This window comes from Vulpes vulpes, chromosome X, assembly GCF_048418805.1.
Source record: "Vulpes vulpes isolate BD-2025 chromosome X, VulVul3, whole genome shotgun sequence".
In the NCBI taxonomy this organism is placed as follows: Eukaryota; Metazoa; Chordata; class Mammalia; order Carnivora; family Canidae; genus Vulpes; species Vulpes vulpes.
Genome location: NC_132796.1, coordinates 41,847,985 through 41,860,926, shown reverse-complemented (window position 1 = coordinate 41,860,926; position 12,942 = coordinate 41,847,985). Strand labels below are relative to the sequence as shown.

Here is a 12,942-nt window from a genome sequence, read left to right as displayed (position 1 = left end):
TCATATTAATTGAGACATTATTTATTAGGGGAAACTTGGGGGATATTCAGACAGGTAGTTTTGGTTCCAAATCCAACTCAGTTCCACCCCAGTAGGAAGAGTGAAGTGCTGAAGTCATCAGTCCTTAGAGATCTCTGGGCTTGGGTGAGAGTTTGCAGGAAGGAAGGGAGAGGGAGACATGGCGGGGAACAGAACAGAGAAGGGCCAGCCTCAATTATGAGGGGATATAGTTGGACACCTCAATGAGGTTTCTGTCAGGGTCTCGGAAATATATGGACATAATAGGTCCTTTGGCCCCTGTTCTGGGGACTGGACCCTCCTCAATAGGGACCTCACAAGCCTGAAATAGGAGGAGAAGACAAAAGTCATTCATCACAGTCCATGTATGAGACCAAAATTGAATCCTGAGAAGGCCCCTGAACTCTTCCTGACTTCATCTCTGGCCATTCTTCCCTCTCACTCTGCTCCAGCCACAGATCAGCTGCCTGGGCTTCGCCACTGTACCAAACTGCCTCAGTTTCCTCATCTGTAGAGTGGAAATGATAATGATACCTAGTATTATCTAGTAAGTGGCAGAGCCAGGATTCAAACCCAGGTAGTCTGGACCAAAGTCCATATTCTTAACTCCTCTGCTTTCCCCACTTTACTTCCGAACTAACCTTTTTCGCTGATACTTTCCAAAGAAAGATTATAGGCAAAACCCAATCTGTGTTCCCCAGATGGAGAAGCAGTGCTTCCTTTACGTGAAATCATTTTAGGTTTTAGAGGGATGCCAAGTTAATATTCCCTCTTCAATCCTATTTCAATCCTTTTTTTTTTCTCTTGTTAAGTAATCTCTACACCCAATGTGGGACTTGAACTCACAACTCCAAGAACAACAGTCGCATAATCCTCTGACCAATCCAGCCAGGACTTTCAATCCTCCTAGTTATACCAAGAAGAAAGCCTCTGGTGATGCCAACAAGTCCTGGGCACCTCTTCAACCATTTGCCAAATCTGCCTTTGTAATGTCAGGCCCAGAGGGTTCAGAGAAAGGAAGTGGGTAGAATCTAAATGACTGGTGTTTTTATAGCTATTTGTTTTTACAAGTTAACTTCCCTTGTGTCAAGATATAATGGGCGTTTCACATACTCAGTCAAACTTATGCTTTTTACAGAAATGCATTTCTGTAAGAAGAATTTAGGTTTTCTTTTTTTTTTTTTTTACAAGAATGATGTGCTCTTTCCTTTTAAAATAGATTTGTTTACCTAAAACAGTGATGTCAGCAGAAATAATGAGCAAACAGTTGTGTACAGGCATTCTCTAGAAGTGACAAAACCTGTTAGACCTGAAGTTTGAGGAAGACCTGCCTGAGTCTTGCTTCTGTTTTTGCCACATCAGCGGCAGCTTTCTCAGAAAAAATGTTGTCCGACTTACCTTGAGGTGCTGGACCATTTCCTCCAAAGGTACTTCTGTGATCAGACATATATCCAGGGAGCCAGGAACTGGGTGAGCAGCTTTGGGTTCAAATTCCTTTCCCACCTCGTGGAGGTTCAATTTCTGATCTCCGAAACACAATGCTTTCCGGTCACCCTATGTGGGGAGGAAGAACAATAGAGGACTAAACCCCCAAGATGAGTGTGAGGCAAAGCCCCCTCCCTACCCCAGCAAGGTTAAAACAAGGTCCAATGAGGCTTTTAATTAAAAGCAACAGCCCCGGGGATCCGTGGGTGGCTCAGCAGTTTAGCACCTGCCTTTGGTCCAGGGTGTGATCCTGGGGACCCTGGATCAAGTCCCACATCGGGCTTCCTGCATGGAGCCTGCTTCTCCCTCTGCCTCTCTCTCTCTCTCTGTCTCTCATGAATAAATAAATAAAATCTTTAAAAATTTTTTTAAAAAATTAAAAGCAACAGCCCCTTGCTTCACCGCCATCTCATTCCCTAAAGACAACTGCTTTCAGTGTGTGTGTGTGTGTGTGTGTGTGTGTGTGTGTGTATGTATGTATTTCTTCTGGAAATTATTTGCATTATCATCAAATAATATGTAAATACTGCCCATGGCAGAGACAATTTGTCTTAATATACATTTACTTAGTATACAATATAATATACATCTCTCCTTTTTTTCTTTCTTTTTTTGGTATATTTTTTTATTGGCGTTCAGTTTGCTAACATATAGTATACCACCCAAAGCTCATCCCATCAAGTGCCCTACTCAGTGCCAGTCACCCAGTCACCCCGTCACCCTACCCACCTCCCCCTCCACCACTCCTTGTTCGTTTCCCAGAGTTAGGAGTCTCTCATGTTCTGTCTCCCTCTCTGATATTTCCCACTCATTTTCTCTCCTTTCCCCTTTCTTCCCTTTCACTATTTTTTATATTCCCCAAATGAATGAGACCATATAATGTTTGTCTTTCTCCGATTGACTTACTTCACTCAGCATAATCCACTCCAGTTCCATCCATGTCGAAGCAAATGGTGGGTATTTGTCATTTCTAATGGCTGAGGAATATTCCATTGTATACATAGACCACAGCTGCTTTATCCATTCATCTTTCGATGGACACTTGAGGCTCCTTCCACAGTTTGGCTATTGTGGACATTGCTGCTATAAACACTGGGGTGCAGGTGTTTCAGTTTTTCACTGCATCTGTATCTTTGGGGTAAATCCCCAGCAGTGCAATTCCTGGGTTGTAGGGCAGCTCTATTTTTAACTCTTCGAGGAACCTCCACACAGTTTACCAGAGTGGCTGTACCAGTTCACACTCCCACCAACAGTGCAAGAGGGTTCCACTTTCTCCACATCCTTTCCAACATTTGTTGTTTCCTGTCTTGTTACTCTTCAGAGTGTAGGGATAGAGGGAACATTCCTCAACATCTTAAAAGCCATTTACATAAAGCCCACTGCAAATATCATTCTCAATGAGGAAACACTGGGAGCCTTTCCCCTAAGATCAGGAACACGACAGGGATGTCCACTCTCACACTGCTATTCAACATAGTACTAGAAGTCCTAGCCTCAGCAATCAGGCAACAAAAAGAAATAAAAGGCATTCAAATTGGCGAAGAAGTCAAACTCTCTCTCTTTGCAGATTACATGATACTGTACATAGAAAACCCAAAAGGAAAAAAAAACCCAAAAGACTCCACCCCAAGATTGCTAAAACTCATACAGCAATTCGGCAATGTGGCAAGATGCAAGATCAATGCCCAGAAATAATCAGTGGCATTTCTATACACTTAACAATGAGACTGAAGAAAGAAATTAAGGAATCAATGCCATTACAATTGCACCCAAAAGCATTAGATACCCAGGAATAAACCTAACCAAAGAGGTAAAGGATCTATCCCCCAAAAACTACAGAACACTTCTGAAAGAAATTGAGGAAGACACAAAGAGATGGAAAAATATTCCATGCTCATGGATTGGAAGAATTAATATTGTGAAAATGTCTATGCTACCGAGGGCAATTTACACATTCAGTGCATCCCAATCAAAATACCATGGACTTTCTTCAGAGAGTTGGAACAAATCATCTTAAGATTTGTGTAGAATCAGAAAAGACCCCGAATAGCCAGGGGAATATTGAAAAAGAAAACCAGAGCTGGGGGCATCACAATGCCAGATTTCAAGCTGTACTACAAAGCTGTGATCATCAAGACAGTGTGGTACTGGCCCAAAAACAGACACATAGATCAATGGAACAGAATAGAGAACCCAGAAATGGCCCCTCAACTCTATGGCCAACTAATATTTGACAAAGCAGGAAAGACTATCCACTGGAAAAAGGACAGTCTCTTCAATAAATGGTGCTGGGAAAATTGGACATCCACGCGCAGAAGAATGAAACTAGACCATTCTCTTACACCATACACAAAGATAAACTCAAAATGGTTGAAAGTTCTAAATGAGAGACAATCCATCAAAATCCTAGAGGAGAACACAGGCAACACCCTTTTTGAACTTGGCCACAGTAACTTCTTGCAAGATACATCTATGAAAGCAAGGGAAACAAGCAAAAATGAACTATTGAGACTTGATCAAGATCAAAAGCTTCTGCACAGCAAAAGAAACAGTCAACAGGGCAGCCTCGGTGGCGCAGCGGTTTAGCGCCGCCTGCAGCCAAAGGCGTGATCCTGGAGACCCGGGATCGAGTCCCACGTCAGGCTCTCTGTGTGGTGCCTGCTTCTCTCTCTGCCTCACTCTCTGTCTCTATGAATAAATAAAATAAAATCTTTAAAAAAAAAACAGTCAACAAAACTAAAAGACAACCTACAGAATGGGAGAAGATATTTGCAAATGACATATCAGATAAAGGGCTAGTATCCAAGATCTATAAAGAACTTATGAAACTCAACAGCAAAGAAACAAACTCTCATTTTTTTCTTATAAACAACCCAATTTCAAAGGGGTCAATTGCCCACCTTTAAAAAGCCTACATTTCCCAGCATTCCTTGCTGGGGGCGGCCATTAAGATGGACTGGACAGGGAGATGTCACAAAGGTTGTGGGTGGAGCTTCTGGGAATCTCCTGCTCCCCCTGAGCTGGCACTTCTCGCCCATTCATTTCCTTCTTCCCAGCCAAGGCTTGATCCTCAACTTTCTACAGAGGTTGTTAAATGAAGAAAAAACTCGATTTTCTTTTTTCTTTTTTTTTTCGATTTTCTTTAATCCACTGTTAGTTGAGTTTTCTCCTATGTGACTCCAGATAGTACCTGACTGATAATGGGCAGCTTTAGACATTTTCACTCCTCTCCCTGCTCTGAAAAGTAAGAATTTAGCCCATCTACTTTAGCCATCTACATTACTACCCCTCCTAATAGAATTCTATCATAATTTGTAGTTCCTCTTTTAGTTGCTTTATTTATTTATTTATTTATTTTGCTTTATAACTTTTTAAAACCCCACTTGCATCTTTATGTTTTGATAGATGAACTACAGACAGCTAGTATCTCATTGGCCCTCCTGTCCTCTTCATGTCACCTCCCTCTCCACCTCTACCATTTCTTTTATCATGTTCCTATTTCTTTCTTTTCTATCACAATGGTGGATACCACATCCATTTTTCAGAAAATGATCTTATATCATATGAGTTACAGTTTGGCTGAGCATAGAATTCAAGGTTGTAGGTTATTTTCCCCCAGCCTTTCTTTTTTTCCACACGGCCTTTTTAAAAAATATATATTTTTTCTTTATTTGACACACAGAGAAAGTGTGCACACAAGCAGGGGAAGCTGGAGAGGGAGAACCAGACTCCCCGCTGAGCAGAGAATCCGACACAGGCTGGATACCAGGCCAAGATCATGACCTGAGCCAAAAGGGGATGCTGCACCTAATGAGCCACCCAGGCACCCCTCCCACAGCCTTTTATTTTATACTTTTAAAATATTTTATTTATTTATGAGAGACACAGAGAGAGAGGCAGAGGGAGAAGCAGGCTCCATGCAGGGAGGCTGACTTGGGACTCGATTCCAGGTCTCCAGGATCGCCCTGGGGTGAAGGTGGCGCTAAACCACTGAGCCACGCAGGCTGCCCTCCCACAGCCTTTTAAATATGTTTCTTTGTTGTCTTCCTGAAGCTGATGTTGCTATTAAGTCTGATGTTAGGGACGCCTGGGTGGCTCAGCTGTTGGGCTCCTGCCTTCGCCTCAGGTCGTGATCCCGGGATCCCGGATTGAGTCCTGCATCGGGCTCCCTGTGAAGAGCCTGCTTCTCCCTCTGCCTGTGTCTCTGCCTCTCTCTCTTTCAGTCTGTGTCTCTCATGAATAAATAAATAAATCTTCAAAAAAAAAAGTCTGATGTTAATCTATTTTTCATTCTTTCCTAGATGATACATCCCCTCTCCACTCCTGTAGCTTTTAAGACTTTTTTTTGATCTGAGATATGCTGACATTTCACTTGGATGTGCCCAAGTACTGGGAATTCAGGCATCACATGCCTCATTACCACCCCTGGCCCATGCAGGGCCCCTTTCTAGTTTTATTTATGCATTTATTCATTTTATCTCCATTCTCCATTCCTGTCCCCACCCTAGGCAACTACTATAATGTGTTTGATGTTCATCCCATGGTTTTCATAGGATATTGTAAAAACTATATTATTGTTTTATGTGTGTGTGTTATAAATGGTACCATGCTGTAGATCTGATTCTGTTTCTTCATCTTTCGCTCAGCGTGATCTTTTTTAAGACCTGTCCAGTCGGGGCACCTGTGTGGCTCATTGGTTGAGCATCTGCCTTCAGCTCAGTGCATGATCCCCGGGTCCTAGGATTGAGTCTTGCATCAGGCTCCCCGCAGGGGGCCTGCTTCTCCCTCTGCCTATGTCTCTGCCTCTCTCTGTGTGTCTCTTATGGGTAAATAAATGAAATATTTTTTTAAAAAGACCTGTCCAGTCATGCTGTGTATACATCCGGTCTGATGGTGCACAATTCTACTTTTATGCATAGCATTCCATGTTAGTTTTATTTAATTTAAGGATTTTATTTTTGAGTAATCTCTACACCCAACGTAGGGCTTGAACTCACGACTCCAAGATCAAGAGTTGCATGCTCTACCAACTGAGCCAGCCAGGCACACTGTTAATTTTAAATGTTTACCCTGTTTGCCATTCCATGGGCCCCCTTTTTAAAGATTTTATTTATTCACTTGAAACAGAGATACAGAGAGAGTTCACATGAGCAGGGGCAGGTGTAGGGGCAGGAGGAGAAGCAGACTCCGTGCCGAGCATGGAGCCTGATGGCAGGCTGGATCCCCGAACCCAGAGGATCATGACCCAACAAAGGCACACACTTAACCATCTGAGCCACCCAGGCACCACCTCCCATGCACTTTTTCAATTTAAGACATATTTCCTGGGATCCCTGGGTGGCACAGCGGTTTAGCGCCTGCCTGCCTTTGGCCCAGGGCGCGATCCTGGAGACCCGGGATCGAATCCCACGTCGGGCTCCCGGTGCATGGAGCCTGCTTCTCCCTCTGCCTATGTCTCTGCCTCTCTCTCTCTCTCTCTCTTTCTCTCTCTCTCTCTCTGTGTGTGTGAGTGTGTGACTATCATAAATAGATTTAAAAAAATTTTTTTTAAATTAAGAATTTGAAAAAAAAAAAGACATATTTCCCATCTTTAAAGTCATTTGAATTCTCAAGAAGTATTCATTCCCTTTTTTTCAGTGGCTCACTCTCTTTCTTGGAACCTTTCTTTCACCGGTTCCAAACTAGATTGAGTGTTTAATAGGTAGCTTTCTGGGATCTTCCTCTTGGGATCCACTGTGTCCTGACTTTGATGTCTTTTCTACACCTGGCTTAATCACTCATTTTAATGTATCATGCTCTCAAGTAATTTTCAAAGCAAGTGAGCAAAGTTTCTGACTCTTTATGTCTAAGTTTTTTTTAAGTGAACTCTAAGCCCAATATGGGGCTCGAACTTACAACCCCGAGATCAAGAGTCACTGAGCCAGCCACGTGTCCCATATATCTAAGAATGTTTTATTTTATACTTACCTGGATTAATAGTTTGGCTGGACATAGAATTTTCCCCTCAGAATCTTGAAATTGTTCTATTGTATTCTGGTCTCTGATGTGACTCTTGGGCAATCTGGTATCTGCATATTTCTTTTCCCTTTGTAGTTGAACTACTTTTCTTTTTTTTAAAAGTAGGCTCCATGCCCAACATGGTGCTCAAACTCATGACCCTGAAATCAAGGGTGGCATACTCTGCTGACTGAGCTTTTTCTTTTAAAAAAAATTTTTTTTTAAAGATTTTGTTTATTTATTCATAGACACACAGAGAGAGGCAGAGGGAGAAGCAGGCTCCATGCAGGGAGCCTGATGTGGGACTCGATCCTGGGTCTCCAGGATCACACCCCAGGCTGCAGGCGGCGCCAAACCGCTGCGCCACCCAGGCTGCCCGAGCTTTTTCTTTTTAAAGAAAAAGCCTCTCTCTCTCTTTTTGAAAAGTCGTAGGATATTCATTTCCACTTTGATGTTCTGTAATTCCATAAGAACATATCTAAGTGTCAGTGTGCTTTCTGTATAAAGACTGGGAAGTTATTTTGCATTACTTTTATGGCAATTTCCTCCCCTCCCTTTTCTCTATTCTTTCTCTGGAAGTTCCACTCTTCAGAGTTTGGAATCTCCTACATGGATGCTTTAAATTTTTCTCACAGATTTCCTGTGGGTTTTTTTAGGGGAGGGGGGTTAAAAGTATTATAACCAAATTCTATTTCACTTACAGTTTGTACTTGGGAAAGCAATTACCTTGAAAGTTGTGACTTCCATGCCCAGGATCTTGGAATAAAACATGGTGGTGTCTTTGATACTCTTTACTGTCATCACGATGTGGTCAAGTCTACTGATAAGACATGATGAAAGAGTCTGACTGCTGTTCCTCCATGACTTAAAAAAAAAAGAAATTCAAAAAAGATCACATTGCCACTAGTCACACCCATGTTTCCTGTTTCCTTCTCTTCACCTCTCCTCTCTCCACAAGTAGTATATTTCCTCCTCACTCCATTTCCAGGGGAAAGTCCTGGGAGGAAATTTGTGTAGAGTCTTATCACCCTTGTGTGGATTCACAAGAGTCTGCCATGACCACTCTTTTCTGTTTTCTTGTTCTCTTTCCCCTTGTAGAGGGATAGAGATGAAGTTAAGGGAAGTGGAGACCAAGACCAAACCCTCTCTTTTTGTCCCCAAGCTGGAATTCTTCTCTTTTGCCAGGAATGATAAGACCCAGAGGAGGCCTAACCCTATGAGTACAAGCCCTCCGTTGGCCGGTTTAACCCAGTCCCCTTTTTTCTCACTCCTTAGCTATGCTAGGACAGGAAAGGAGCATCTCAGACGGAATAAATATTTCTTTGCATATGTGTTTCCAGATCCACCTTGACACCCAGTGGGAGGGCATACCTCCCTGCTTCTTACTTCCTGCCATCTGCACACTTCCCACCTGCTCTTTCTCTTGATTTGCATTCTTTAGTAATTTATATATTTACTTTACATCTGCTACAGGATTATAAAGTGTCTGTGGTCTGGCACTATAGCAGAGTATAGCAGTTAAAAGAACAGGGCAGCCCGGGTTGCTCAGCGGTTTAGCGCCACCTTCGGCCCAGGGTGTGATCTGGGCCTGTCTCTGCCTCTCTCTCCCTGTGTCTCTCATGAATAAATAAATAAAATCTTAAAAAAAAATAAAAGAACAGATTTTGGGTGCCAGACTGATGTTTAGTTAATCTCTCTGTGCCGTGGCTTCCCCTTCCATGAAATGTGCATGATTTTATACATATAAGATTTTTAAAAGATTTTATTTATTTATTCACGAGAGACACACACAGAGAGGGGGCAGAGACATAGGCAGAGGTAGAAGCAGGCTCCCCACAAGGAGCCCGATGTGGTACTCAATCCCAGACCCTGGGATCACGCCCTGAGCCAAAGGCAGATGCTCAACTGCTGAGCCACCCAGGTGTCCCTTACATATAAGATTATTGTGAACATTTAAAAAAAAGAGTTGGATTTTTAAGGGCTTAGAACAATGCCTGGCATGTAGCAAGTGCTATAAGAGTTAATGGTGATGGGGGCACCTGGGTGGCTCAGGTGGCTCAGTGGTTGAGCATCTACCTTTGGCTCAGGTTGTGATCCCGGCATCCTGGGATTGAGTCCTGCATCTGGCTCCCCTCAGGGAGCCTGCTTTTCCTTCTTCTTATATGTCTGCCTCTCTGTGTCTCTCGTGAATAAATAAATGGAAAAAAAAGTTAACGGTGATGATGATGATGTTGTCATGATCATCTTGTTAAATTTCAGACTCCCTACTGTGGTTCCTAGTCTCTACAGCCTCATCCATTTCAAGCTACATTGTTCTTTGCCTGTTCCTCATAAGGGCAATCTTTGTATCTTTGGCCTCAGGGCCTTATGCATATGCTGATCTCTCTCTCTCTCTGACTAGAAGATAAGCTACATTAGGGCAGAGATTTCTCTGTTCCACACTGTGTCCCAAACAGCTAGTAGATATTCAATAATATTTGCTCAATTAGTGGATATCTACAACAGTTAGGGCCCAGCGCCTAGCACAAAGTCTGACTATTCCATTCCACCCTATGCTATTTGATTCATTCTGTTCCACTGTCTTCAATTCCATTCAAACCATTACATTTTAGACAACCGATTTCACTGAGCCCCAGCTTAAAAAAAATACTGTGCTGTTCTATTCTCCTGAGTGGAGGAAGCATTAGTAAAGTTGCTGAGCTCTGCTGTCCTCATGGATACAGAGGATCCAAAGGGACACACAAGCAATAGAATGAGAAATTGACTGACCTTTGGACTCCATTAAAAAGAAAGTTGTATGTTGGGCTCCATTGAAAATAAAGTTTAATGTTAAAAACCTTTTAATGTCTGTAGGATCTGTAATAGCACCCCTTTTCATTCCTGATATTGGTAGTTTGTATTTTTCCCTTAATTGCCGGAGGAAAGGGCAGCGCCGGTGGAGCAGCGGTTCAGTGCTGGCGGCAGCCCAGGGCGTGATCCTGGAGACCCTGAATCGAGTCCCATGTCAGGCTCCCTGCATGGAGCCTGCTTCTCCCTCTGCCTGTGTCTCTGACTCTCTCTCTGCCTCCCTATGAATAAATAAATAAAATCTTTTAAAAAATTGCCTGAGAGAAAACAGAAATTACTAATATATTTTTTAAAGATTTTATTTATTCATGAGAGACACACAGAGAGAGGCAGAGACACAGGCAGAGGGAGAAGCAGGCTCCCTGCAGAGAGCCCAATGTGGGATTCGATCCTGGGTCTCCAGGATCATGCCCTGAGCCAAAGGCAGATCCTCAACCGCTGAGCCACCCAGGGATCCCTTCCTTCCACTTTCTAAAGGTTCAATTTGCTGTTCCTTTTCCAGCTTCTTGATATGGAAGCTCAGGTCACTGGTTTTCAACTTTCCTGATCTATGCATTTAGAACTATAGATTTCCCCCTACATGCCACTTTAGCCACACACACACCCTCCTCCAATTTTGATAGTATTATTGGAAATCAACTCAACCCATTTCTCCCATTTTTCTTTTTTTTTTTTTAAGATTTTGTTTATTTATTCATGAGAGACACACAGAGAGAGGCAGACACATAGGCAAAGGGAGAAGCAGGTTCCCTGAGGGGAGCCCGATGTGGGACTTGATCCCAGGACCCTGGGGTCATGACCTGAGCCAAAGACAGATGCTCAACCACTGAGCCATCCAGGTGCCCCTCCTCTCACTTTTCAATGCCCTACCAGCTCAGACTCACTCCCCAGATACCATTTTGCAGACAAGGAGCTCCAGCCTCACAAATTCAAGGATGAGTCTTTAAAGAACCAGAAGAAAGGCCAGTGTGGTTTAGAATCCAAGAGTGAGTGAGGTATGAGCACATGGGGAAAGCCAGGGCCAGATAGTTCCAGGTTGTTAAGGTGAGTTTAGGGAGGTGGTTTATAAAAGGATCATCAGGACATAGTAGTCATATAAGTCTTACTCTGTGCCAAGCCCTGTTCTAAGCATGACAGGAAGTATAGTTTATTCCTCACAGTAGCTATCTCTATATAGTAGGGTGCCTGGAACACCGTGCCCTCCCTCCTGCCTCCTATTTTTCTACAGAATTGTCTTCAAGGTCTCCTTCAGGGTGCCAGGGGCCTCTGGAATTCTTCTGGCCAACCTCAAGGTCAGCGCCAGGTTTCCTGGCCCCTCTCCACACTGCCCCATCAGGACACTCCCACCCAACTGGCTCCCTGGAGCCACCCTAAGGGAGCAGAGCTGTCAGCCCTCAGCCCAGGTCCATTCTTGAAGACATGTTGCTGTCTGTCCACATTAGAACAGGGCCTTTCTGTGTCCCTCTGCTGCCCTCTGCTTGTCTTTGAAAGCAGAAGAGACAGGAGGACGGGGGAAATGGGGGTCAGCATGCTAGGACAGCCCACAAAGAAGAGAAGCTGGTTACCCGGCCTGGGCTGGGGCATCCCCGGCCTTGGTGTGAACACCTGTGCCCCCGGGCCCTGGGACCACCCCACTCACCTGCTTCTGGCAAGTTCCGCCCCACATCCTGGCTGCCAGCCTGGAGGGCAGATGGTGCAGCATGGCAGGCTAGGTGTCCTTGCCCTGAAGCCTCCAGATAACCCTCTGGCTCAGCGCCTGGAGATCAAGGGTCAGGAATGGGAGGGCCATGGGCTGAGGAATGCTGGTGGTGACAGGGGTAGGCGGTGCAAGTACAAGTATTCTGAAATAAAACTCAGGGCCTTAAGGGGCACCTGGGTGGCTCAGTGGTTGGGTTTCGGCCTTCAGCTCAGGTCATGGTCTCCAGGTCCTGGGATTAAGTCCCACATCAGGCTCCCCACGGGGAGCCTGCTTCTCCCTCTGCCTGTGTCCCTGCCTCTCTCTCCTGTGTGTCTGTCATGAATAAATAAATAAAATCTTAAAAAAAAAAAACACCTCAAGGCTTTGAAAGTAAAAGCTTGAGGTCTGACGTTGGCTCAGGCTGCCATAACAAAGTATCACAAACTGGGTGCCTGAAATTAATTTTCTCGCAGTTCTGGATGCTGGAAGTTTGAGATCAGGGTGCCAGCAGGGTCATGTGCTGGTCAGGTCTCTCTTCCTGACTTGAGGATGTCCCCCTTCTCTCTGTGTCTTCACACAGTGAAGAGAAAGAGCAGGCTCTCTGGTCCCCTCGTGGAAGGGCACTAATCCCATCATGAGCACCCCACCCTCATAACGTCATCTAAATCCTAATCAACACCCCCCCCACACACACACAAAGGCTTCACCTCCTAACACCATCACTTTGGGGGCTGGGATTTAAACATATGAATTTGGGGGGAACACAAGCATTCAGCCCATTACACGGTGTACGTGTAAGGGATTACTTTGTAATAGCAGAAAATTCACCCATCCTAAGTGTGGTGGGGGGAATCTTTATTCTAGGGTGTGAGGCCTCTGGTCTGTTTAAGCTTGTGTCCCTGGGGTTTGAGATCTCT

The 12,942-nt window shown here is 44.2% G+C and overlaps 1 protein-coding gene across 1 annotated transcript; it reads right to left on the bottom strand.

Annotated features, from left to right (window-relative positions):
- On the bottom strand, positions 1 to 12,103 carry GLOD5 (glyoxalase domain containing 5). Its single transcript, XM_025982508.2, has 4 exons — positions 11,987 to 12,103; positions 8,227 to 8,364; positions 1,417 to 1,572; positions 1 to 340 (listed from the first exon to the last, which is right to left on the bottom strand). Exons 1-4 carry the CDS (start codon positions 12,047 to 12,049, stop codon positions 215 to 217), a joined length of 483 nt encoding a protein of 160 aa, XP_025838293.1. The 5' UTR covers positions 12,050 to 12,103; the 3' UTR covers positions 1 to 214.
- Positions 12,104 to 12,942: the final 839 nt, after the last annotated feature.

Excerpts from the sequence above, each read along its gene's own strand:
- GLOD5 (XM_025982508.2), bottom strand. The coding sequence starts at position 12,049 with ATGCTGCACCATCTGCCCTCCAGGCTGGCAGCCAGGATGTGGGGCGGA. Across the intron at positions 8,365-11,986 it reads GCGGAACTTGCCAGAAGCAG|TCATGGAGGAACAGCAGTCA; the intron begins GTGAGTGGGGTG and ends TTTTTTTTTAAG. Across the intron at positions 1,573-8,226 it reads TGGAAGTCACAACTTTCAAG|GGTGACCGGAAAGCATTGTG; the intron begins GTAATTGCTTTC and ends CTCCCCACATAG.